Source organism: Pollachius pollachius (assembly GCF_949987615.1).
Source record: "Pollachius pollachius genome assembly, chromosome: 20".
Classification (NCBI taxonomy): Eukaryota; Metazoa; Chordata; class Actinopteri; order Gadiformes; family Gadidae; genus Pollachius; species Pollachius pollachius.
In genome coordinates, this window is record NC_136953.1 from 5,871,892 (window position 1) to 5,895,351 (window position 23,460).

Here is a 23,460-nt window from a genome sequence, read left to right on the forward strand (position 1 = left end):
CACACACACACACACACACACACACACACACGACGCACACACACACACGTCGCATGCACGCACGCACGCACGCACATACACACACACAGTATGGTGGAGCATGTTTCTGTATGACTGAGCATACGGAACGATGCTCAAATGAACGATGGGGATCATTTTAAGTGAGAGGAGAGAAGAGGAGAAGATGGCTTCCAGGACCCAGCCGACTGTGCCCAAATGATGGAGAATAGTTGATGTTTTCGACCTGGTGGAATATTGAATTACAAAAAAGAAAATGGCAGCATTTTACTCAAACAAAGAATCTGCACTTTTTCCGACTGGCGGCAAAAACGCAACTGCACATTTCCTTCCAGAGCGAATGCCTCGTGTGTTCCGTTTCAAAATTAATTTGTTAGAAAAATGCATTCTGGAGCAAGAACGTAAAAAAACAACAACAACGACAAAGGAGAGCAGGGAAAAAATAAAGACGAAAAGACGCGAAACACAAACATAAACCCGGGCAGTCCCCCTGAAATGTGGTCGCGGAGACACCAAGACTGATGGGATGTTAGGGGCGGAGCAGAGGACGATCGCCACTGGGGAGAGAGGGCGAGAGCGAGAATGAGAGAGAGAGAGAGTGAGAGAGCGAGAGAGACCAGAACACCTGTCCGCGTTCATAATGCCCGCTACCGTGCGTTGGAATCAGACTTGGAGCACACACTGTGATTTCTATGGGGAGCAAAGGAAAAGCGCTAAAGCAGAGGGAGAGAGAGGGAGGGGAAATATGGGTGAAGGGAAAATTGAAGAGAATGTAAGAAGAGACTGCGGGTGTGAGCCAATCACGGTTGAAAAGGAAGGCATTGTGGCAGATGTTTACCACCAGCTGGCGGTGCTGGGGGGTGGGGGGGGACTTCACCTGTGACCTGTCGAGGGCCTTCAGGGAGTCGCACTCTGTGTAGGGTCAACTCGCGTTTCTTTTTTCAAAATGACTCATGCATAACAAAAATCTTGCACACAAGAGGCAAAAAAATATCCGAAAAGTAAAGCAAAAGATGAACGACGAGAATTCATTGAATACATGACGCACGATAGGATTAATGATTAGTAGGAGGGGGAAGAAAAAGGTGGAGGAAACGCATGAGCAATGAAACAACAATAGCTGAACCACCATAACTCCCCCAAAACGACTTTTATATTCAAATGGGCTGCTGCGCGGCGGCGGCTAGGTCGACGGCGCGCGGCGCGGCAGGTTGTCGTGTCCCGTCCCCCGCCCTAACCATCTTCCTTCCTGGAAACTCAATACGCATGATTTCCCCCGCTGAGCTCCAACGACTCCTGAGTGCAGACGCGCTCATGGGCACTACATCACTTGTCAATACGCCCTTATTTGGAGATATGAAGGCTAGGGGGGGTGCTGAAAGGAGCGGTAAATTGATATTGATGTCGCCGAGGATTCCGGCGAGTGCTGGAGCTGTATCTACGTTCCCGGTGGTTTTCTTTTTTTCCCGCTTTCGGGACATGTTTCTTTCTTCCGTGTTTCAAAAAAACAACGACCAACAAACAGTTAAAAGTTAATTTGATCTACAAATCGTGCACCGGTGTGACGGATTTAGTGGCATCCAGCAGTGAGGTTCTGACACAAGCAAACCAAATTAATAACCCCCCTCCCCTCCAGACACCTTCCAACGATGTAAGAGAAGCTACGCTAGCCTGTAAGACACCTGTAAGGTGCCAGTAGGTACTTACAAAATTATGTCATCGTATACGACAGCATCAAGTAGCCAAGTCTCAAGGGATGAGGTTCATTGATTGAATTATGAGTTAGGTATTGTTAGCTATGACCTACAGTTTTACAGACTCAATAAGTGAGTGAATACAAGTAAGATAGCGATGATTGTCTGATGGAAAAACGCGTTCTCTCTAGAGCCGTTTTGTCTGTTCTGGCCTACTAAAGAAACTGGGCAGGCAACATGGCGGGCTCCGTGGAAGAAGACCCTCTCCCTCTGTAGATATAAAGAGCTCATTCTAAAGTACCAAAAACTCAGCAATCCTTATTTCCAGGGAGTTATACACTAATTGAAACTTACTTCCCAATGTTGTATTCCCTATCTACAAAGTCCCGTGAGACGCCACTGAATTCCACACACTTTACCTTTAAGTGACAAGATGGAGATATACGGTGATAGATCAGAATTGGAAATACTTTATTGATTCCTGGGGAGGAAAGTGGGTCACGTAGCAGAGATGGAGAGGGGAACAGAGAGAGAGGAGGGTAGGGTTGGAGGGGTGCAAGACGAGCAACATTGATCTGATGTCTGATACGACACAGCGAGAAGGGAAAGTATCGACCTGGGAAAAATTCCAGAATGTTTCCCGGAAAATCCATGTGGCATCGCGGGCGACTCCCCCGGGCTTTGTGGACGAGTCGGCTCCGCCACTGCGCTCTCTATAAGCGCGAGTGGCGTCTAAAAATAAAGAGTAATACACGACCACGCTGCTCATACTAAGGGTGGGAGGAACCGTCTGGGTTCGATGGAGATAAACCCCCCCCCCCCCCTCCCGCTGTCATCTACGACTCATTGTGACTCCCGCTGCTTTGACAGCGTAATATCCGTCGTATTAACATAAAGTGCCTGGCAAATTAAAAGCCCCCAGTGCTAACACCTACTAGGAACGTCGTCATAAGCAGGCCACAGCCGCTATGAGCGTAAGATGACTTAACGTATTTCAATCCACACAATGCGTTACAGCAAAGACGACAAAAGCACCACGACGTGACACGACGACGTACCGTGACACAAATCCTACAAGTGCTACACAAAACGCGCCTACAAACACACCGCAGAAGAACCTCAACATCGACACGATACGACGTGAAAACGCCTTTAGACATTCTAGCTACAAATCAACCATTCCATAACACATCGTACTCTTTGTTCACCAATAAAAGAAATACGGTACTCGGGGCGGTGCTTTTATTATTATGTTTAGGATCCGCACGGTGAAAATAGGGGCCTCGCAACGTGTGTGAGAGGCCCCAATATAGAGAGAGCGAGAGAGGGAGAGATATATTAATGATGCGTTGGTCCCTCTCTCTCACTCTCTCTGGCTCCTTGTGACTGCTTTATAACTTTGCTAAGCAGCAGCTACGAGCGGGCCGGCGCTAAAATGGCCGCCATTCTGAGCATTGTCCACCAATCTCATTACTGATTAAGAGGACGGGAAGCCGGTTCAGAAGGACTTCAGGGCAGATAATATTGAAAAGAATGACCTGCTTTAAAAAAAATATGCGCAAAAGAGTACTGTAGGAAAAAAGAGATCGAGTTGGGGGGGGGGTATAAAGCGAGTATAAAGGTGGGTCTCTGAGCGAGTTTAGAGTTTAAAAGGCTGCTGGCTCATAACCCTGGCCACGAGCGTGGAGCCGGACTGGTTTATGAAGCCTGTTAACTTTAGCATCTGTAGGAAGATTATGGATTTATATACCTAGCCGACCTACCTTGCGAATATATAGAGAGCCATATATATAGAGAGAGAGATAGATAGATGGATAATTGTAACTATCTATCTACCTATCTCTATATATCTAACTGTAAGATACATGGAAAGAGAGACACAGACAGACAAAGATATATATATATATATATATATATATATATATATATGTACATATCTCTACCTCTATATCTCTCTCTCTCTTTATATATGTATGTCAGGAGAAGGAGCAGTGGAAGGGTTGGAGATCCAACGGGGATGGAGGGAGTCAGAGGTAGGTGGGGTGAAAGGAGCTGGAGGGCAGAATACGAGATGAAGGATGAAGAGGAGAGGAGACGAGGAGAGGAGACTGTCAACTCAACTTATCGACAGCTCATCCCCCACAGGATAAATAAGGCAAGGGTGTGTGCGTGTGTTCCCGTGCGTTTTGTGTGCGTGTGTGTGTGTGCGTGTGTGTGCGTGTGTGTGCGTGTGTTTGCGTGTGTGTGTGTGTGTGTGTGTGTTAACGTCACAGCTTGAGTGAAGGTCTCTCACCTGGCTGAGGCCCTGCAGAAATGCTGACATTATCAGCTGGGCTTTTATTTTTTTTTAGATATGCATGTGTGTGTGTGTCAGCATCTTAAGGAAGGTCTTTTAGGGAGAGAGAGAGAGAGAGAGAGAGAGAGCATGCGCGAGCAGGACATATCCTTCTCAACGAGACAGCAATATTTCTTATTAGTCCGTTTTTCTTTCCCCCATGAGTGTGTGTGTGTGGGCGGTAATAAGCCCTAATTCACCCCAGGACATCCGTCATCCTGGCCATTACTTTAGCCCAGGGAAGGGTCTCCCTTGTGGGGGAGACCTACGCTGTAGCTCGGGCTGTGTCCGGTGGAGGTGGTGTGGTTCAATGGTTATACATAGGCTGTGTCTGGTGGAGGTGGTGTGGTTCCATGGTTATACATAGGCTGTGTCTGGTGGAGGTGGTGTGGTTCCATGGTTATACATAGGCTGCTGGATGGTTTGAGGTGGTGTGGTTCCATGGTTATACATAGGCTGTGTCTGGTGGAGGTGGTGTGGTTCAATGGTCATACATAGGCTGTGTCTGGTGGAGGTGGTGTGGTTCCATGGTTATACATAGGCTGCTGGATGGTTTGAGGTGGTGTGGTTCCATGGTTATACATAGGCTGTGTCTGGTGGAGGTGGTGTGGTTCCATGGTTATACATAGGCTGCTGGATGGTTTGAGGTGGTGTGGTTCCATGGTTATACATAGGCTGCCGGATGGTTTGAGGTGAAAAGGACGACAGAGAGCGGCTGGTCTGATCGTCAGCCTAAAAATGTGTAAGTAGGTTGAATTTAGGCTGCAAGATGTGTAGTGGCTTATTGTTGAATCAGGAGGAATTTGACCTTTTTGCACATCCTAAAGAAATGTGTTCTGGAATGACGGTGCAACACCGCAAAGTAAATACAAGATCCAAAATAAAAACTCAGATATTAAATGCACGACTTAAATCTTCAGACAGATCTAAAAATCAAAAAGATAATATGTATATCACAATGTGCGTATGGTTTCAAAATACCCTTCTAAAACTCAGTTGGGGTCTCAAAACCCAACCCGGGTTCAGGACATGAATTTTAGAAGCACTAGGACGATATAAAGTGGTTCACGGTAGGGTTTCAGATCACAGTCCTCCCCTTCGCTCTGCAACCTCAAACCACACATTTCAATACGTTTAAAAGCCCGGCTTCCTAAATAAATAGTTGACAAAACTAGTTATCTTAATAATTAATTCAGTTCGGTTCATGACAATAAGCGTGCAAAGACGCTGAATGATGATGTTGAATTATTGACAGCTAAAGTGGTTGCGGCAACACTCTTTATTTACACTTGTAATAAAACAAGCCCAGGTTCCTCGATGTGGAATATTGACACTAGTTAGAGCGTGAGGATTGATATTTACACAGCCTTGACACACCTAATACGATACGTGCTTTAGCCACACACACACCCACACACACACACACACACGCAGAAACTCAGATGTAGACACACACACACATACACACACACGCACACACACACACACACACACACACACACACACACACACAGTGTTCAATTCACTAAGAGGCACGGGTAGATTCCTAGCGTTTACTAAAATGTGGAACAAGATCAGTTAATCCTGATTAAATTCCAAGTATTTGGTAAAGGAAGCCGAGCATGAGAGACGCTACACCGACCTTCCTCATCAATGGAAGGGAAGAGGGGAGAAACACAACCCACCGTTGAGGACACAGAGACGGGGCCTGTTGAATCAGCCAAAACAGTGGTTTGATGTGTTCCGATATTAAGACACAACCTGCTTTATTAATGCCTTAGAGAAAAAGCAGAAGCCACTAGGCACGTGACATCACAGACGACAAGCATGATGACAACAAACACAAGCAAACAAACACCTCAGAGCAGGTGAGGGTAGACGTGCGCACACAGCGCTGTATGAAATCTCAACTCTGATGTTATCCTGTGCCAAGGAGAAACCATCACTTATTTATGGTTCTGACGGACGGTCTGAGGTATTGACGTCACGTGGGAGCCATTTGGTTTTCAAACAAGTCTGTCATGAAAAGGGTCAAAAATAAATGGACCTAAAAAAAAAAACAGCAGTACTTCTGGTCAACCCCCTCACCCCCTCCAGCTCTGTCTAAACCTGAGGTCGCTAATAGGATGGGTGGAGGTCCGGCGCCAGACCCAGACGCTGTCCCATTCGCACCCTGACCTATAACGGATCAGTAATTGAGAATGGTTACATGTTGACGGAGCGGTTCTAGTTTTACCGGAGCAGCTTTTCCAGCCATTACGGGACCGGTTTAGCAGTTCAGGAATCTCAGAGATCAATTGCACGTGTTTGTTTGCATGGCATTGCGTGGCACGATGCATTTCGTCATCTCACGTGATGCAATTCCGCCAATTATATACGTGCGACCGAAAAGGCGTTTTTCAGTCGGTGAGTGAGAGGCGCAAACAAACAGGGCAGAGTAAAGACGAGAGCTGTCAGCTCAAAGTAATTGAACATGGCGCGCCGTAAACAGTGAAGGTGTTGTTAGTGCTTTCCCCTTGAAAACCAACATTGGGGAGAAGAGAGGAGGGTGAAGAGAGCAGTGGTCATCGCCGTCCAAGGCAGGCCTGTCCGCAACAGAAGAAGCCATGTGGATTGCAAATCTGTGCATGTGGTTTCAGAATAGCTTCCGCAAAAGACTCAAAACTCACCTGTTCAGAGTTCACCTCGACTCTGCATAGAAACCAATGCACAGCCACCATTGAATGTTGTACGTCCTGGCACTTGCACATTGCACTTATTCAAGGTACTTAATTGTGTAGCATCTACAGTAGCTGCTATCGTTGCTTTACACGGGGAATGGGTTAGCCTAGTGATTGTAATACTTGCACTTGGTTCTATGAACGTCTTTACCGTACCGACAGCGATATATTGTTTCACTTCCTATGACAAATGTACTTATTGTAACAAATGCACTTATTGTAACAAATGCACTTATTGTAAGTCGCTTTGGATAAAAGCGTCTGCTAAATGCCCTAAATGTAAATGTAAATGTAAATATGAGGGCACGCTTCACCGGTCTGTTGGCACGCTTTACCGGTCCGTGCGCATGGATTTACACTGTGTCTTATCATGTGACTCCAGGTGGGGGGGCGGCCGTAGGAGCACACTCCTCTCGCTGAACCAGGGAACGGGGGGGGGGGGGGCGGGATGTTAGAGGAGAAGAACGGAATGGGAGGCGTCAGAGCTGTTGAATTGTAACATTGTGTAGAGATGGTTGCTAAAATTGGTTTGGACTGTTAAGATGCGGAATCGAGTTAACGCAAAAAGGAAGAAAAAGGTCATCTCGAACAAGAGACTTATTTATTATACTTTTCGAGAATCAAGCCCTTGACTGAAGATGAACTTTTGAAGTTTTGTTGACTTACTATTTCATGGTACTTTCTTTGTTTGAATTCAGTCAGCTGTTGACTCTATACAGACATTGACGGAACTACTCGTCAAATTCAACATGTTTCCATCAAGATGTTCCTTTCTTTGAGGAGATATTTTCCAACTGGACCTCTTCAGTTGATGTTGAATACCCCTGGACTAAATGGTCTCTTCACCACGCGGTGCTGGCAATATAAGAGCTTCAATTGATGCTCTCTCTCTCTCTCTCCTCCCCGCCATCCCTGTGTCATACCATGAGCCAACTCTCAACGTAATGATTTTATTTTTTTTTACTGAAGAGTGCCAAAACTGCACTTTGCATGCCTGTGCATTACTTTATCCTTCAGGCGCACTCAACGCCCCCACCCCCAGCACCCCTCCTCCTCTTCCTCATCTTCATCATACTCTTCCTCATCCCATTCATCCTCGCTGGGTCTGCAGAATGTGAGATAGTCCTTACCCGTGTCAGTGTGTATGTGCTTGTCAGTGTGTACGTGTTTGTGTGTGTGTGTGTGTGTGTGTGTGTGAGTGTAGAAATGTGTGAGTGTGCGTGCCTGTGTTGGTTCGTGTGTGTGTTTGTGTACACCAATGTGTGACAACAGTGCGGGAGCGGTCCCGCATGAATGCATGCATTCTTGCCCGTTTACATGTGCGTACAGTGTGTGCACGTGTGTGTCTAAGTGCCCATACACTTTCTCCATATCGTCCAACAGGAGCTCCAACGCTACACCGGGAACAGCTACAGCCGTAGAGAAAGAACGCCTCGGCCGTGAAAGAAAGCCTCGGTCGCCAATATCCGGGATTCAGATGCTGTTGCCACGGTAATGAGTTTGGGGTCGAGGTTCAACGCGCTGCGGCGGCTAGCGAGCGGGGAGAGAAGCTAACGAACAGTGGCGTTATTCATAGCTTTGACGATCGTGACGGGGGATATAAAGAGGGGAACAGTGGAGTGAGGGCAGGAGGAAGAGGACTTTGGTCCCACCGACGGTAATGGCGGAAGAATACGTATTTTTGTACCGTGAGTCATCATTGGGCCGCTACGCTCCTTGTTGCTTAACGGGTTTAAACCTAAGGCGTGTTTAGATTAGATTACGATTTGTTGGTAAACCGACTAAACCTTTTTTCGAGGTTCCGGTTATTTTTTTCGTTGAAGATCTTTGCAGAGGTGCCTTGCCAAGGGCGACATCAAAAAACCGACTGTATTCACAGTGGGTGCTCATTACGGATACTTCATGACGCACACCATGAAAGCTACCTGAAGGTGAACCGCGGGGGATGAACCAAACCCAGCTTTTACTAACCAAAACCTTCTGTGTTCTCACCGTCGACACTGAGAAAGCAAGACGCCTCGCTACGAGAGGAACGCTGTTACTATACGGTATACGACAAGGGATCCGAGACGGATCTAGTAGAAAGGACAAAACTTCCGGGAAGCGGGAAGGAGGGGATATACTCTGCAGTTCCAGACGAATGTTCTTTCCCCTCTCCACCATCTGTCTGTGGACGGTGAGGGGTATAGCAAAAGATATAGAGATACAGAGAAAGAGAGGCCGGGGGGGAGGTAAAGTATGAGGTAAGTTAGAGGTAAAGGAGAAGGAGGAGGAGGAAGAGAAGGATGAGGATGAGGCGGCGGTGGTTGCTGATTGAGATGTGATCCCCGTGTGAGTGTTGCTGTCAGGGGGTATGTAGATGTATGAGCCAGGCTTTTGTGCACGTGGCTAGTATGGCAGACCACAGCATGCGGGCAGCTGCACTCATCACGCACACACACGCACACACACACAAACGTGTGTACGTGAGCTTGTATGTGGCTGTCCCCCGCACAACGCATTCAGATAAACATTAGGACTGTGCAAACACACACACACACAGGTACACACGTACACACACCCACCCACCAACACACAGTCATTTACTGTTTGCCTGTCCTTCACAGCTCTCTCATCTCCCCTCCATCTCACTCATACGTGCGGACACAAAGGCGGCGATAGAAAGCGCATTGTGGGGACGGGGCGTGCACTCACACAGCGGCGCCCTGTGTCTGCGGGGACCCGCGCCTCCGCACGAACGGGACGGAATACCAAGTGGCCCACTTTCCCCAGCGCCGCACACAGACAAATGGACCAGTCAACCCACCCTACCCCCCCCCCCCCCCCAACCCTGCCTCTGCCTCCATCTCCCCCACCCCCACCGGCCCTTCCAGCTGCAGCACACTGACAAATGCTCTCTCTGTGGGTTTGGGTCCTGTGTGTGTGTGTGTACGTGTGTGTACGTGTGTGTGTGTGTGTGTGTGTGTGTGTGTGTGTGTGTGTGTGCGTGCGTGTGCGTGCGTGTACGTATGTACGTGTGTACGTGTGTACGTGTGGCGTGTGTGGGTGTGTGCTGTGGGGGCATGTGTGTGTGTTTGTGTGTTTGCACACAACATGGGTTTGCCCACAAAGAAAGTCAAAGATAATCACTTCTTTGCTTGGTTGTTTATTAATTTGCCTCCTGAGAAGCCAGCAGTGTGTGTGTGTTGGAGTTTCGATAGTCATTCACGTGAATGTATGTGTGTGTGTGTGTGTGTGTGTGTGTGTGTGTGTTTGTGTGTGTGTGTACACAACGTGAAGGCAACTGAAGATAGTCAAAGATAATCACTTCTGTGCATGGTTGTTTATTATTATTATTTGCCTCCTGAGAAGCGTGCGTGTGTGTGTGTGTGTGTGTGTGTGTGTGTGTGTGTGTGTGTGTGTGTGTGTGTGTGTGTGTGTGTGTGTGTGTGTGTGTGTGCTTCACATGCGTGTGCTGCGGAGGCTTGTCAAAGTGAGCAACTGCTGTCTACGGTTGTTTTTCTAATATTCATAAATCATTGATGTACTTCCTACAGTGCGCGCGCACGTCTGCCCACATGCACGTGCACGAGGTACAGATTAACCACCCACGGCTCGGGAGTGGGTGAGTACCGAATGCTCGGTGGAGCGGCAAAACTAACATTTTCCCCCAGCCTCCCAGGCTGCCCACCGCAGCCATGACCTTATAACTCCCGCCTCATACCTCCGGGAAGGTGTGCATGAGCTACGGGCAACTTCCTGGTCTCGGATTGGCCGGGCTGCGCCGAAGCATGATCAAACGAGAAGGATGAAACAACGTGCTATTGGATGAAAGGGGAATTCCTCCATCCAATGTTTCCACAAGGTTGTGCCTTTCATCATGATACATTCTAGAAGAGGTGGGAGAGGAAGTTATAGTCTAGAAGGGGATATAACAGGGAGATGCATTGTATAACAGGAAGTTGTATTCAAGAAGGATTGCTAAAGGAAGTTGTATTCTAGGATGGTTTCTGAAGGAAGTTATATTCTAGGATGGTTTCTGAAGGAAGTTATATTCAGAAAGGGTTGCTGAAGGAAGTTATAGTCAAGAAGTCTTGCAACAGGGAGTCATATTCGAGATGGGTTGTAACAGGAAGTTAAAAATCTAGACGGATTGCTGACGGCAGTTCAACCCTAGAAGGTTGTTATAGGAAGCTACATTGAAGAAGGGTTGTTACCCATTGCATAAGGCTTATTATGTAGAATTAAATTCTAGAATTGTAGACAGTTTATCTCTCCTTATTTACAAAAGCTACTATACTTGCATGGATAGATGGATGTATAGTAGAAAACTAAAAAGTGTGTTTACATATGGAAGGCAAACAGATGGAAGATGGATCTCAGAGCCTGTTACTGCGGTGGGCTTTTCTCTCACGTCGGAGCTCCGTGTGGATCTGATGGTTGCGGATGGAATCGGAGAGTGAGTGCGTATGTGTTCGTGTACGTGGATGAGATCAGACACTCGCAGCGCTGCTCAACTGTTCTGTTATGCAAACCCCTACCACCCCTTTCACACACCATCCATCCACTCTGACAGTAGAATCTCTATTATCGTGTCCATTTTGCCCTCCGAGTGCCTGCGCATGTGTGGGTCTGTGTGTGTGTGTGTGTGTGTGTGTGTGTGATGAGTGAGTGCCACTCCTGGTCTGTCTGGTATATCTCATTGGGCCCCAGGGGTCCCGATGGGTGGGTGGGGGGTGGGGGGGGGGGGGGGGGGGGGAGAGGAGGTGGGGGGTAATAACAAATCAGGCCATGTAGACCACCTGTCAATCACCCAGCCTCATCCTGTCTCTGCGGTCTCCCTGTCTAACCGTCACGTCTAACTGACGTGCATAAATATCTTCCACAGTCATGAGCGGGCAGTAGATAGGATGTCTGCTGAGGCGAGGTCTTGGGTGGATACACAGTACCTATGATAAAACACAGCCAGGTCTGGAGTAGCTAAACTATATCCCGCTCGTTTCTGCTCCATCTCTACACAACTGTCAAATCTTCTCAACTGTTTCCTGGTGGTACAATTAAAAATGTGTGTGTGTGTGTGCGAGAGTGAGCGCCTGCGTGTGTGTCCATGTGTGCGTGAATCTGTATGTGCGTGTGCATCTGTGTGTGTGTGTGTGTGTGAGAGTGAGCGCTTGTGTGTGTCTATGTGTGTATGTATGTATGTGTGTATGTGTGTATGTGTGTATGTATGTATGTATGTATGTATGTATGTATGTATGTATGTATGTATGTGTGTGTATGTGCGTGTTTGTATGTGCGTGTTTGTGCGGTTCTATGTGTGTGTGTGCGTGTGTTTGACAAAGTGCTTACTGAAATCAGCTTCGCCTTAAGGCACCTGGCAGCCCTGACCGTTTGACAGACAGACATACAGACGGGGTGACAGACACACACACAGTTATTCTGAGTCCCTTCAATCGGTGCTCCGGCCGACCAGAGAGGAGGGATGGACAGACAGCATGCCGGTCAGGACTCGATGCAAGAGGGTAAAATAATTATGTGCCTTTCTTATTCCCAGCAGGGCTTCCGGAGTACAGCAGGAAAAATAAATGAGCACCGTCATTCAAATGATTTCTCCTTTGAGGGAATGCTTAAATGATTTTCATATCTTATTTAATTGGTTTGAGTGTGTGTGTGTGTGTGTGCGAGTGTGTGTGTCTTCTTCCATGTGCTTGAGTTTGTCGAAGTGAGTATGTGTGCACTTGTGTGAAGGTCGACGGGAGCCTGTGTGTGTGTGTGTGTGTGTGTGTGTGTGTGTGTGTGTGTGTGTGTGTGTGTGTGTGTGTTAACCCAAGCTTTAAATGTGGTCGTTCAGTACCAGATAAAGGCATCCAGGGGAGGGGTGGGTCAGACGGTCGCACATGACTGTGTGATGTTCCTATTATTAATATTAAAGAGAGAGAGAGAGAGAGAGAGAGAGAGAATGGGAGAGCGAGAGAGAGAGAGAGAGAGAGAGACAGAGAGAGAGCGAGAGAGGGAGAGAGAGAGAGAGAGAGACCGAGAGAGGGAGAGAGAATGGGAGAGAGAGGGAGAAAGAGATAGAAAGGGTTTGATGAGATCATAGAGAGGTGCTCCAAATTCAAGAGCGGCGCCGTTTGATGACACGTGCCTCTCATCTTCAAATGGAAAAAGATACACCTGCACATGTTTTTTTACGATGGTACTGTATGTTAAGCACCACACACGCACACATGCACAGCTGAAAGATCAAAAACATCGCCTTCGGGATCAAAACGCACTCACACAGCAGTTTTATACATTGCCCATAAAATTTGATCAATCAGGGAAAATTGGAGCTGTATAGACACACACATATCCAAGCACTCCATCGGTTCAATTCAACAACCTAGATGTTCTGAACATGGTTGAAAACATCCAGAACGACGACGCACACAAACGGTCGCCGTGGTGACTGTGCCTTTGTCTATGAGGGACACAGGAGACAGCCAAGGCTTTCAGAACGCCAACAACTCTTTCATAACCATAACATGAACACACTGGAGTCATGTACACACACAGACACGCACACAAACAGACACACACAAAGAACGAACAAAGCAATTGTGATAACCTTGTTCCTCTGTTTTCCATTCCAAAGCATTAAGCGTTGCTTAAATGCGACGTAGGCCGAAGAAAAGCCTGAGTTTGTTGGATTCTGAAAAAATAGACCCTCAAATAGGCAAATAAATGAATAAGCAAGGAGTCTGAAGTCCTTCCATAATTGCCTGAGGGGCAGACTGGACTAAACGTTGTTTGTGGTTTCTCGGTTGGTATTGGCGCTAATCAATGAGGCGAGGGTGTTGGGACAATACGTGGACGACTGAGTGGGACGATGGAGGAGAGAGGGGGACCACGTGGAAACAGCTAGCGAAGCGAACACAGTCAGAGTGACGGGCACACAGTGGAAACACCTTTCTAATCATCGTCTCCCCGTCGTGACATTAGGAGGATGTGGGCGTCGTGTTTACCCAGGAATAGGAATTTTGAGACGTTAGTTGATCCACGTTAATACAGATTATATTTGATTATATAAACGCAACGGGGGGGTGGAGCGCGAAGCCTGTGTATCCCTTTGCCATGACATGCGTTCTATCATAATGGTTTATCTGCTTATTATATTAGCATTGTTAAAATCCATCATCGTTAAATGCGTGGACATATTGGCGGGCACATTACACAAATCCAGCAGTGCAAAGGTTCAGAGTTGTTCCGTATGTACTATTTAGATATTAGCAGTGTCTGTATACATCTGCCATTAATCAGTACAGTTAATTAAGTTTACAAGGCCACGGATGCACGAAGCTAATTACATGCAATGAAACTGAAAAATCACACCTGCATGTTTACTGAGATGCTCTTTGTGCTCCAGTGGAGTAGTTACCCGCTGTTAACCATTAATTAATCGGCTATTAATTGGGCCAGCCATTTGATAAATAAAGACAACCTGAGATGGGCGAATGGATGGTTTGGTGAATGGATGCATTAATTATGGATGGAGGCATGGGTGGGTGAATGAATCATGGATTGATAGATTAATGAATGAGTGAGCAAGTGTACGCATAGGAGCGCAGCCCTGTCGGGATGAAAGAACAGATGGCGGCATGAACGAGGTTGTCGCACAGCGTTGGCTTTCTGTCACTGAGATCAGGGCGGACAGCCAGAGGTCAGTAAATAACACTGTGTGATCTGATAGATTTCTCACAGTTTCCTTGCGTTCTTTTTCTCCTCCAGAATACATTTTGGATTGAGTTTATTTATTGACGCCAGGTGTAGAGAAGGACACCCGTTGGCTGGCTCCCAGGTTCAAAGATCCACTCTGAAGGAACCCGTCTCCTCTCGTCCTCAACCGCACACACACACACAGGTACGAGGTCGCCCCCTACTGCCGCAGTACCACACACAGAACGGCATTGACTTCAAACCCTGAATATTAATCACATTAACACGTGATTGCAGAATCCATCCCTGCCTCCTCCTTCTTCCTCTCCTTCTTCCTCTCATCCTCCTCCGTTCCATCCATCATAACCAGCTTTCCCTACCCCACTATAAGTTGTTTTTCCCCAGACATAACTGCCACCACCAACCCCATTTCCCACCCACCCCCTTGGTCGTTTCGGGTTGTCACAGCAACCAAGGATTTACTTTCTTAATGATCAAGGGTCAAATACGTTCTAACAAACAGCTTCGGACCAACCCACAAACAGAGGTCAGAAACGCAATTCCATTTTCCCCATAAACTCCCTCTTTAACTCAGAGTTAAAAGTGAAACACAGACAGGCACACACACCCTACACGCACACACACACACACACACACACACACACACACACACACACACACACACACACACACACACACACACACACACACACACACACACACACACACACACACACACTCACACACACACACACACACACACACACACACACGCAAACCACACACACACAGCCACCCAGAAACCAGTGTTGTACAGCTTATCTCTGTGCTCAGTGCTTAAGCAGCAATACTTATGCCAACAAGTCTATTAGCCTGTCACGCTACCTCTGCCCCTTTTTCAGTCTAGCGCGCGGAGATGACTGAGGAATACTAATTGTTCTTAAGCCCTGCCAGGCCAAGGTCTTTGACTTGCGTCACTGGGTTGCACTTTTTGAAAATAAGATTCCTTTCAAAACACGTCGACTCGCTGCCCTCCTAATACACACCCAGACGTTTCCCGTCTGGCTTCCTAATTTATATTGGCATCCCGAAATTCACTTCAAGATTGGAAACATTTTCATTGGTTATATTTTTTTGTTTACCTCTTAATACTGCTGATATTCACTGGTGGTGCATGGTTGAGGAAGTGTGAAATTGAAGCGTTGAGTTGCAATGCCATGATCTGCTGCCTATGAGAATGTACTTGAAATTCCAACGACGTGACTCCATTTGAACTGCGATCCTCTAGCACAACAATGCAAATTGAAAATAAATCAGCCCCATAGTTGACCCCTCACACCGCTCAATCCCCCGGCTTGGCTCGGCGGAACCCAAACCGATGTTTCTTGTTCCCCTCTCAGAGTGCTCTCTCTCCAGAGAGATCTACAGGCTCACACACACAAAAAAAAGTGTTGACAGAGAAAACCTCTCTGACATTCATGTTTCAGTTCCCAACTTCTCCCCGGGAGGGACCGAGGTGCCGGCATCTGTCACAACCCCGGCGGATCACGTGGAGGCCGGAGTCGACGGCGCCACGAAAACACAGACTGAAGAGACTGAGAGATTGAAACCCCAAAAATAATCCTACAGAATGAGAAGAGCCCACCAGACACACTAGAGGAGGGAACAGCCGCGCTTACGTGCTAGCTCACCGGCCGCTAAACGCAACTCAGGGCTAGGTTGGCCGGTTTCGACACGCTTTAGAGCAACATAACACAGTGGCTTGCTAACGCTAATCAAGCTAGGCGGCCGGCCAGAGCGCAGGCCCACACACACACACACACACACACACACACACACGGACCGTCAGCGGCGGACGGAGGAGGCGCTTAGCCCCCGACAACACGACAGAGAGAGGAAGCCCAGCAGGGGGTGCTTACGGTCGCTGCAGAACGAGCCTCCATAGGACGTCATGGTGCAGTCGCAGCTGAAGCCCTCCCACTGTTGGAGACACACGCCCTGATTGTAGCAGGATTCCTCCGTACAGGTGGTGCTGGGTCCTGGGTGGAGCAGAAGGAGTCAAGGGGTTAAGATGGACGTTTGATCTGAGCTCGATCCCCCAACGTCCGCAGTCTAACCTGGGGTAGGGTGCCCTTGAGCAAGATGCCATACCAGCCCTACTTGCTACCATTTGACGTAAGACTTATTTTTGTCCTTGTAGGACATAGTGTTTTAATGACAGGTTTGTGAATTCACCGCAAGTCCTTTGGATGAATCTGCAGAAAAAGTTGCTTTGTCAAAAAGAAAGAAAGTTGGAATAGTCATTAAAGTCATTGGATGCTTTCCAAAGGGACTTCTGACGAATGACTTCGTGGAGCAGGTAAGGGGTTGCATTGGGGCTGTGGGCACTGGGGGAACAGATCCTGTATCTCTCTGGTGGGAGTCGGCCGACGTAACCACTACACCCCTCTGCCCGCCGCCACGCGAGATATATTCCTGTTCACTTCCGTCAAGCCCTTTAATTACCTCCCAGCAGTCGTGACATGGTTTTCCAGCACATCCAGTGCGGCATCGCACCACGCTGTTAAACAACAACAACAACAAACAGAAGATAAAGAAACCAAACCAAAAAAAAAAAAAAACAGGAAAAGAAAAAAGGACAAAAACGACGTGGAGAAACGGTAATCAGATTCATAATAGCGTCTGTTGGCCGGGCCGGCGCTGATTTGATTAAGGCTGCTTAGAAATGTATTCAGATGGAGTCGGACATTAATTCAAGGTTGCAACCTGCCGCGGCGCTGGCGAAGCTAGCGGCCCATTTGACTTGGAGATGAGGAGGAGGGGAAGGGTTGTGTGTGTGTGGGGGGGGGCACCTTGGGGTCCATATCTCCGCTGAGGGTGTGTGTATGCAGAGACCTCCCTGTGTGTCTGTGTGTGTGTGTGTGCAGAGACTTCCCTGTGTGTTTGTGAGTGTGTGTGCAGACCTCCCTATGAGTGGGTGTGCGATGGGTGCATGGGTGTGTGTGTTGGTTTGCCTGCGTGCATATGCGTATCAGTTTGAGTGTGTGTCTGTGTGCATATGTAAATCAGTGTAAGTGTGTGTCTGTGTGCATGTGTTTCTGTGTGTGTGTGTGTGTGTGTGTGCATGTCTTTGTGTGTGCGTTCGTGTGTGTTGGCTCACGTGTGTGTACGTACTCAGGCTCATCCACCTTTGTGTGTGTGGGTGTGAATGTTTGCGTGTGTGTGTGTGTGTGTGTGTGTGTGTGCATTTCTTTGTTTGTGTGTGCGTGTGTGTCTGTTGGCTCACGTGTGTGTGAGACTGTGTGTACATAGGCATCATTTTCCGTTGATGAGCGTGTAGATGGATATATGTGCGCGTGAGTGTGTGTACTCACACTCATCCACCTTTGAGTAGGTGCGTGCGTGCATGTGTGTGCGCTGGCTCGTGGGCGTGCACGGCACGCCTTGCTCCTACGCACGGCCATGGATGGCTAAAGACATTTAAATTGTCAATTAGAAGGAGCCCAGCCGCCGTGATTTCTCGGCGGGATTCGGGCCACTCGGCGGCGGATCGCAGAATTAAACGCGATTGGTTTACGTTTGAAAAGACCACCAGTTCTTCAGGAGGGGGAGATGAGTGGCAGGCGCGGCAGGGCGAGATCTCCCCCCGGGAAGGGAACGGCCTCTTCTCGGCACGCTGCGCTGTTTTTATCAGGAAAACGGGAAACCCCTGGGGAGTGGAGCGACGCACTTTTGTCTTCCTGCCCCGGCGTTGTTTTAAAGAGAGGGATAGGAAGGAGTTCGTTTTGGAAGAGCTTTCCTGGCTACTTCGATGCGCGGCTGTCAACTGTGGGGTTGCTAAAGGGTGTAATGGTGTATTTTGGGGAGGGTTTTATCCAAAGTGACAGGGGTTATATTTTTTAGGAGCGTAAAGGAACAGAACGGGGTCAGAGGGGGCGTCTTGCTCGAGGATGCCTCCAGGCTAGACAGTGCCAGGCATTGGGGATTCGATCCCAAGACCTTTTTGGCTGGGTGTCACCCTTACCTTGGTACAAACCAGATGGAAATAGTTTCACTCGAATATGTGATTTTTTTTTTATTAGTCTTGGAGTTCATGGTATTTAAGCTAATTTGTTATGTTTTCTGTTCTTTTTTCATTCCAATTTAAGGTGTAAACCACACAAGGCTGACTGAGGTTATATTTTCCATCTCAGAATAATTGTGACTAGATTGAGATAACATGAATTTGATCTAATCATCAAGTGACAGAAGGATAGATCTTAATCTATCTGAAGGCTGCCTGAGCAGAAATACCTTTAAAATGCAGAATATCAAGGCTTGTGGTGCTGATGGGGGGGGCTAGTGGGGGAGGGGGGCCTCATTAAAAACCCAATTAAACACAAGCATCTCCAAACAGACACGGTTCAGCGCCAGCCTAATTTGTTTCCGCTCAGATAAACACTCATGTGTGGTGCGCTGCACAAACGGACCAATTAAAAACACACCGACAGTGATAGGAGACAAAAAAAGAAAGATATCGGATGGATTTCAAATACGACAATGGAAAAAAAACGAAAAACTCCCAAAACATTTGGCACGTTATCCGCCTGTCCTCCCGACATATCGCCAAATAATTACTGGCTAATAACGGCCTCTCAATTGAGACGCCGGATGAGTGCAGCTTTAGGTTGGAAGGGCGTCGCTTGGAATCACTTCAAACCCGCTTCCTTTGGACATCGGTCACGGGTGCACTGCGGTTTCGTTTAAGCGTGGGTTCTTTGGCGGGACGGCGGTGGTGAAGCGTTTGGCGTGCATTCGCCGGAGCGTTGAAACCGAAGTCTGGCCCCGGGTTTTGTTTGGTGCGCCCAATCTGTTTTTAGGGAGCGTCGGATGGGACGGGTAAGAAGCGGAGGAGCCAGCCGCCATCCCCTGCTGTCACCTGCATCCACGCGGAGAACAGCTGCCGACAGTTTGGAACATCTGGTCGGCGTGGCAACCGCGAAGGGCAGGAGAGTGGAATAGAGACGGATAGGCTAGTCTTTTTTTGGTCGGCTGCTAAAAATATAGCAGGTCTGTTCGTTATTGTTGATTTTTGTTTAAGAGTGCGCCTGAATGAGCATTGAACAAGCGATATGCCACATATGGTATCTGTCGTTTGCTCGGTCTTTTAAACCAACTCTGTCCTCACACAATGGTACAATGGTCCCCGGGAACACAACACCTTCACTCTGAGAGGCGAATCAATGAGACCGATGCATATTTTGTGCCTTTACTCCAGCACTCTGGAGAACTTCAGATCAAGAAGATGGACATCGATATGGCTTCAGCTGGAACTGAGCATGGCTAATGGGATTCAGCTGAAAAGACATTGACGTGTTGGATAAAACACCAGATCTGAGGCTTTCAGCGTGCGCCCGGCGATTTGTTCCGAGTATTCCCGTACGATTTCTAAAGCAAAGTCCAAAACATGTCCAATTATCCATTTTTGGTGCGTTCTATTGCTAGGCAGTAAGGCTGTCCATATCAAGGGCTGTGGGGAGGGATTCTGCCGCCTTAATGCTTGTGTGGGACACAGTGTGGGAGTGAGTAGAGTGAGCGACTGGGGAAGGGTTAAGGCGAGAGCGGTGAGCAGGAAGATCAAAAGATTGAAAGGAAGGTGAAATAAAACCCAAATATCTTATAATGAAAAAAAAATAAATAAAGAAAAAAAGGAAGGAGGAAATGAAGGTAAGAACTAAAAAGGAAGGAATGAATGTTAGGAGCCGTCCAACTCGGCCCTCGGGGGAAATCAACCCGGGCTCTCCTGGCACTGCAATGTACTGAGGGCAGGTGACAGCACTTCCCCCTGGCAGAGAGACAGAGACACAGAGAGAGAGAGAGACAGAGACAGAGAGACAGAGAGACAAAGAGACAAGGAGACTGAGAGAGAGAGTGACAGAGGAGAGAGAGAGAGGCAGAGAGACAAAGAGACACAGTGAGAGAGAGAGAGAGAGAGAGAGAGAGAGAGAGAGAGAGAGAGAGAGAGAGAGAGAGAGAGAGACAGAGAGAGAGACAGAGAGGATAGAGAGAGACAGAGAGACAAAAAGAGAAAGAGACAGATAGAGAGAGCCATAGAGAGACATGCAACTTGAGCCGGAGAACGAGAGAGAGCGACAGAGAGAGCAAGAGAGGCGTGGGGGGGATAGTGGAAGATGGTGCAGAGGGGTGCTTGCTTGTGTGTGTGTGGGTGTGTGCGTGCGTGCGTGTCGTGTAGCCAACGCTGAAACCCTTGAACTTAACGCACCCTAACCACTCAAATGAACCAGTTGATAACACAATGTAAAGGAAGTCAGCCATGGGCGTGCCTCTGTTAGCCCACGCCGTCCCCATGTGTTCGCCCTCATTAGGTCACTCAGCAGACGCCTCCGTCCACAGAGGGCCAAAGGGACCTCTTAGAGACGGCCCACTGAGGCGCGGTTATGGCCTCTTGCTGTAGGACGCCTGTGTGCTTTAGAACTGATGGGCGGGGAATCAAACCCACAACCTTTCAGGCTAGGAGTGGACTCAATCTGGCAGACGACAAACATGCACACAAACACACACACACAAGCGTGCACGTGCGCACATGCATACACACACACACACACATAACCACCCACACGCACACAGGGGCGCGCGGAAACACACACACACACACACACACACAAATACAAACACACACATAGACAGACAGACAGACAGACAGACAGACAGACAGACAGACAGACACACACACGCACATGGGGGGGGCGCGCACATACACGCACACACACACACACACACACACACACACACACACACACGGGGGGGGGGGGGCGCCGCCCTTACCGTCACAGCCTCGCTCCACTTGTCCCACGCTGTGGAGGGCGTCCGCCATCAGGTCGGGCAGTCTCCCGTTGAGGTCCACCGAGGCCAGGCAGCCCTGGTAGCCGTCCCGGGACGCGATCAGCTTGGGCAGGTTGCCGTACATGGTCTTGATCACGCCACCGATATACAGCTCCCCTGGGGAACACGCATGCACACACAAGACGAATGAGACGTTCAGCATTGCCCTGCACAACTTTACTTTTAGACATTGTTGTTTTACAGGAAATATTGCAAATGCCAATATTGCATTTTGTCTTGTTTTCTATTGTCAGAGTCTGTATTAAGACTTATTTCACATTTTAAATACATATATATATATAGACATTAATATTATAGATTTTACAATAATGCTGATGTTCCAACTGAATCCCCCCTGGGATATTCAGTTGTAATATCAGCACTTATTATAAAATATATGGAATATATATATTTTTTCTCATAAGTGCTGATGTTATAAATGAATTCCCCTTGGGGAGGAGGAATCTCATATTAACCGTATCTTAATCAAGAGGCTTTTATCCGCCGTGACGCCCAGTGAATTCAGATCCATGTCATTAAGGAGCAGGTCGGCCCTGGGGGGGGGGGGGGGGGGGCGTGCCTGTGATTTCGTCCAATAAGGCTTCAGAGGTCGGCAGATCGGTTGGCTAGGTCAATTGTGTTTGTAAAGCCCTTAATCACAGCCACACAGCCTCCAGTGGACTCTCGGTGTACCACTCTAACCCTCACCCTCTGAATCACTTAAAGGAAAACCCTCGCCAAAGCCTGAGGGAAGAAACCTTGAGGATGAACCCAGAGGGGGGGGGTCCTTCCTTCCAAGGACATTAGGGACTCTTAGCTGGGGGTTGATTTGCAGTATAAACCTCTGTTTGTTTTAAAAACATACCCGGTGTATCCATAACCGGATACACGACTCACTACAAGGTCATCGAGACCGCCTCCCTGCCTCGAAATGGGATCCCTTCGGCCGAAAACCGCCCCCCGCCCCCCAAAGTACAGCCCCATTATGCAATCCTCAGCTGGAGTAAAATACCTATTGATAGGGATCATTGATAATGGTAATTAAAGATCAAATCACGAGTGTTTTGCGAGCAGGGAGAAGAAAAGGCCCTGTAATTTCAGCCCCCTGATAATTGGGGAGGACCAACCGTAGTAAACTCGACACTCTAATCACATATTGTACTCGTTGATGGTATTCCAATAAACACGTGTTTATCCATCTGAGGTTAATGTAGAAATTTCAGAAAATATCGCTTGTGCCTTCAAAGTTGTAATAACGTTTTACCATCCCAATCACCCCCCTGCCCACGGAGTAACACACACTTTACTCATTGTGTACGGCCTCTTCCTTAGCCTCTAATCAACACCTAAGCGTTGTTTACTGACAACCACTCAGCCTCCTCTGTGGTTCACTTGTCAGTGTTAAAGATAGCGCGTCATGTTTCTGATCGGGGAGAGCAACCATCAGCCAGCTTCGGGGTACGCAGACGGGAAACACCCAAACACAGGAGCGGCAACAACAAAATCAATCTTAGGCAGGCTTGATGTCGTGTACTCGGCTTTCCTCTGACAGGATCGGAGGCGCTGAGACCCAGTGTCTTGGCTGTAATAGGCCAATTTACATTGTTGACTGCTGAGCAGCAGGGAGTTAGCCTCGGGGACACTCCGCCTCAGGGATTGGCACACACATGAATGCGCGTAGCAAGCTATTTTTCGCCTGGCGTCGGGACTGATACAGTGTTCCGTCGGAAGAGGAGGGGATAAACACGACGACGGAAACCCGGGCGGATTGTTCGTGGAAAGAAAGAGACGTTAAAATGATTGGATTTGTCGGAGATGGAGTGAAGCACCGCGAGATGAAACGGAAATATTTATTGACTACCCCGTGATCAATTATTTGCTCTCTTTCTTCTCGTTGAGCTTCAGGGGGGAACTTGTTTTTCGAAAAAGGATGCACAGTGAATGCACTACAAGGGATATGTACAAGATTACGCTAATGATGGGGACATATTTAGCACACAGTTTTAAAGCTAAAGTAGGCAATTTGTTGCAACCAGCCAGAGTAAGCTAGATTCAAAGTATCCCACTGAAAAAATCCATCCTCTCCCTTCAGGCCTCCTCCAAAACCACACCCCTGGAACACGTGAACAAAAGGCAT

The 23,460-nt window shown here is 48.0% G+C and overlaps 1 protein-coding gene across 1 annotated transcript in view; it reads right to left on the reverse strand.

Annotated features, from left to right (window-relative positions):
• nrxn2b (neurexin 2b) overlaps positions 1-23,460 on the reverse strand; it is a gene marked incomplete at both ends in the record, with an annotated part of 530,523 nt that overhangs the window by 266,319 nt on the left and 240,744 nt on the right. Inside the window, 2 exons of the mRNA XM_079758236.1 lie at positions 16,361-16,480; positions 21,267-21,440. Coding sequence (XP_079614362.1) covers positions 16,361-16,480; positions 21,267-21,440 — 294 coding nt within the window. The remainder of the gene's footprint in view (positions 1-16,360; positions 16,481-21,266; positions 21,441-23,460) is intronic.